The sequence below is a fragment of the Panthera onca genome, chromosome D4, assembly GCF_046562875.1.
Source record: "Panthera onca isolate mPanOnc1 chromosome D4, mPanOnc1 haplotype 2, whole genome shotgun sequence".
Taxonomy (NCBI): Eukaryota; Metazoa; Chordata; class Mammalia; order Carnivora; family Felidae; genus Panthera; species Panthera onca.
The window spans coordinates 92999065-93002726 of NC_138351.1; the positions used below are offsets into that span (position 1 = coordinate 92999065).

Genomic DNA, 3662 nt, shown 5'->3' on the forward strand with positions numbered 1-3662 from the left:
AGGACGAGGACTTCTCGCTGGGGATCGGCTGGGGCCTCTGCTTCCTCACGTGGACACCTAGGCTGCCGGTCCCCAGACCAGAAACCTGCCCGTCTGAAGGTGACCACCGCTGCCTCCCTCGGGTCTCACTTGCCCGAGTCCCTCCCCGGGACGCCCCGCATCTCTGACGCCTGCTCCCGTGGGGGCCACCTCCCTTGGACTGGGACGAGTCTGGCCTCCATCCCGGGGAACACACTGGCTTTGGAGCATTATTTGGCCCAGAGGCCTGTGAATCTTCTGGCCCTGGGTCGTGAGGGATGCTCACCCCTCTGTGGTGTGACCGTCCAGCCTTCTGCATCTCCCGGTTTCTGTTTGGGCCACGGGAGGACCAGCTCTGTCCTGGCTGGCGTCAGGCTGTGGTGTCACAGCACGCACAGGGGTCTCCACCCAAAGACCATTGTCACCGAAGGGGCCTCCATTTTCCCACCTAATCTTTAATCCATTGTGATTTCAATATCAAATGAGAAAGAGTCTATTTCAAATGAACACAAAGTACTAAAATGAATCTGTCCCGTCTGAAAAGTTGGTTCAGACCCAAAGGTATCTCTGGCGAGATTCCACTTGACGGAAACCTCCATAGTAGGTAACAGAACACGGAGAGAAAGCAGACTGGGGGTTCCCAGGGGCTGGCGGGGGCACGAATGGGGAGTGAGGGCTCCGGGTACACGGTGACCCTTGGGGACTGAGATATTCTACAACAAAATTCTGTTGCGTGGTTCACAGCGTTGTGAGCGTACCCAGTGCTCAGGAATTGCACAATGTAAAACAAACAAAAATTTTTATTGAAGATTAATGTGGATTATAAAGAAACAATGAACAAATAAAGTAACAGCTAAATAGAAGAGGAGAGAAAGGATAAGGGAGAAGAGGAAGAGACATTCTGGTGGGGGGTCATGGTCCGGGAATGGAACAACAATTAGATATAGAAGAAACACCCCGTGAGAGTCTTCAGGCCCTTCATTTGTGGCTGGCATCCATGGGGGAGCAAGGGCAGTGGCAGGGGCGGGGGCAGGGGCGGGGAGAAGGGCATTGGGAGGGGCGGGGAGAAGGGCAGTGACAGGGGCAGGGGCAGGAGTGGGGAGAAGGGCATTGGGAGGGGCGGGGAGAAGGGCAGTGACAGGAACAGAGTTGGGAGCAGCAGCGGGAACTGTGACAGCAGCAGAGGCAAGAGCAGAAGCAGGACCCAGCTGACTCTGCTCAGGTGCCCGCTGTCCCCGCACAGGTCCCAGGTCACCTGCTGGCTCTCCGGCCCCTGCTGGAGTCATTCCAGGCACCACGCCTGCCTGCAGAGCCCCGGAGGCCCCCGATGCTGTTGGGCCAGGATTTGGAGCCGCACCGGCTTCTGCTCCTGCCCCGGACTCTTGAGAAGGAAACAGAGTGATGGTTGCAGTGGCTCCAAGGCCTCAGGGTGAGAGGAGGGAAGGTCCCCCACCCTACCCAGCGCCGGCCGCTCCAGGGGCCTTTGCAGACACACAACTCACCCCAGAGCCTCCGCGAGAAACCGTGGCCGGGAACCCACACCAGGACCTCTGCCCCCCTTCAGTCCGCAGCCCGGGGCTCTCAGTCTCTGCTCCTGGCCCCACACCAGCCCCCGGGGGCTCCTCCCTGGGTGGCCCAGCACCGCCCCGACCCCGTGAACACACATCTCCCACCCCAGCCTTCTCACCCTCGGGCTCTGGCTCCGGGGGCTCCGGGTCCTGATCCCAGGACCGGTGAACCAGGACCCTGTGGAGGGGCCAGGGCGGTGAAGGAGGCCTTCCCAGGTCATCTCCAGGCTCTGCTTCCCAAGACCTCCCTGCAGCCACTCTCTCCCTGGGTCCAGGGTGGCCCTCCTGGGCGACGGGGCACACGCACAACTCTGTAGGGCTTGTGTATCGGGATTCGGCCAGATGTTTCCCAATTTCATCAGTTGATTTCTGTAAAGACAGTGACCCGAGGATGGCCCTGAGACATCACATCCTCACCCGGCCATCCTCAGTGTCCTTCTGCCCTCTCCCCCTGCAGCTCTCAGATCGGACACAGACCTGAGTGTGCACAGCCCTGTGCCTGGGACACAGTGACATCCACCAGCAGGGCTCTGGATGAACCTTGGGGACAAGAGGGCCACCCCAGCACACCCTGTCCCTGCCGTTCAGCCTTGACGGGGGTGTGAGCCTGACCCGCCCACCAGGCATCTGACCCCTTCATCAGCCTGCACCTGCTCAGGTGGGCCCTCCACACATGACCCCTCCTTCCTCGCACACACACACACACACACACACACACGGGGGGCGACATGGGGCCGCACAGGTCAGATCAGAGCGGTGTCGGGCTGGACTGGATGTCTCTGGGTCTCCCTGTGTTACCTTTGGGTCCCTGCGAGCTAGAGACCTGAGGCGTCCAGTGCACGACCTGACCCACTGTCTCCAGGGTCGGGAAGGGTCGCGGCCGCGGGCTCCCCTGACCCGGCAGCCGCGGGACACGGGCACACAACAGGAGAACATGTTCGTCAGGCGAAGGTGTCCCAACGAATGAGCCCAGTCGGGCGCTGTCTCCAGAATGCGGGTGCCTGGTGACCTGGGTTGTGAGTTCCATTGGCCTCTGTGACCAGAGAGGTGAGGTCACTTCCTGGGGTCCCCTTACCCGGCTTCCTGCTCCTACAAGAGCCCCTCCCAGGCTGCAAAGGGCTCCCCTCCACCCCATGCCCTGTCCCTACAGTGACACCAACACAGCCCAGACACGTCCCCGCGAGGCCTGGTGCCGCCGGTGCCACGGCTTTGGGGCCACAGCGCTGGGTTCAGACCTGGGTTTTCCCCCTGACCAGTGCTGGGACCCGCTCAGACCCTGTGCCTCCCGGGGCCCCCCGGTCTCCCCGTCTGCACAGTGGGGTCCTTGTGGCATCTACTTGTAGGGGCGCCATCAGGGAGCCACCTGTAGACACGTCCCGTGCCTGCTATCCCATGAGGCTCGTGGGCACACGTGGCCGTGGAAGGATGAGGAAGGGTGGGCCTGGCACGGAACACAGGAGAGGTCCGAGTGGAGTCTCCTTGAGGTCATGGCCTCCTGCTCAGCCCAGACCCTGGTGTGTGCCGACCCCTAGGGCACCTGGACCCCAGCTTCTGGCCAGGCTCAGGGACGGAGACCAGGCAATGTATTCAGAGCCACGGCATCCTAGATGTGGAGGGAGCTCGCGGGCTTGGTATTTGCCCCCAGGCAAGCATGGATTCCCAGGCACCGGCCTGGGAGGATGATGTTGCCTCAGTCTCCTCCTCTGTAGAGCAGAGCAGGTCGCCGCCTCCTCCCGGGGCTGGATTCCCCGGCAGGTCCAGAGATGGTCTCCTGTCAGAGGCATTGTTCAAGTGAGGTCCCTACCCGGAGAGGTCTCGGAGAGGGGACCAAGGGACGTGCCCCTGCCAGCTCGGCGGATGCTCTCGTCCAAGCTGCTGATCGTCACGTCCAGGCCGGCACCGGTGATGCGGTGTCGCCCGCCGGCTGGGGGGTCAGGGGCAGTGAGGAGCTGTGCTTGCGGACCCTGAGAGACAGAGCTCGTGAGGGCCCAAGGCTGCCCCGGGGCGTGTGGCGGCTGAGGCTGAGCTGAAGCCCGATGTCTCTGGGAAGGACCGGGAGGACAGCCCGGGCCCTGG

At 62.3% G+C, this 3662-nt stretch overlaps 1 protein-coding gene across 1 annotated transcript; it reads right to left on the reverse strand.

Annotated features, from left to right (window-relative positions):
• Positions 1-800: 800 nt before the first annotated feature.
• On the reverse strand, positions 801-2575 carry LOC145713039 (uncharacterized). The gene is made up of 3 exons (XM_081790983.1): positions 2385-2575; positions 1706-1955; positions 801-1399 (listed from the first exon to the last, which is right to left on the reverse strand). The coding sequence occupies exons 1-3, from the start codon at positions 2520-2522 to the stop codon at positions 819-821; spliced, it is 969 nt and encodes a 322-aa protein (XP_081647109.1). The 5' UTR covers positions 2523-2575; the 3' UTR covers positions 801-818.
• Between the last annotated feature and the right edge of the window lie 1087 nt (positions 2576-3662).

Excerpts from the sequence above, each read along its gene's own strand:
- LOC145713039 (XM_081790983.1), bottom strand. The coding sequence starts at position 2,522 with ATGTTCTCCTGTTGTGTGCCCGTGTCCCGCGGCTGCCGGGTCAGGGGA. Across the intron at positions 1,956-2,384 it reads TAGCTCGCAGGGACCCAAAG|AAATCAACTGATGAAATTGG; the intron begins GTAACACAGGGA and ends CTGTCTTTACAG. Across the intron at positions 1,400-1,705 it reads CCCGGAGCCAGAGCCCGAGG|AGTCCGGGGCAGGAGCAGAA; the intron begins GTGAGAAGGCTG and ends TTCCTTCTCAAG.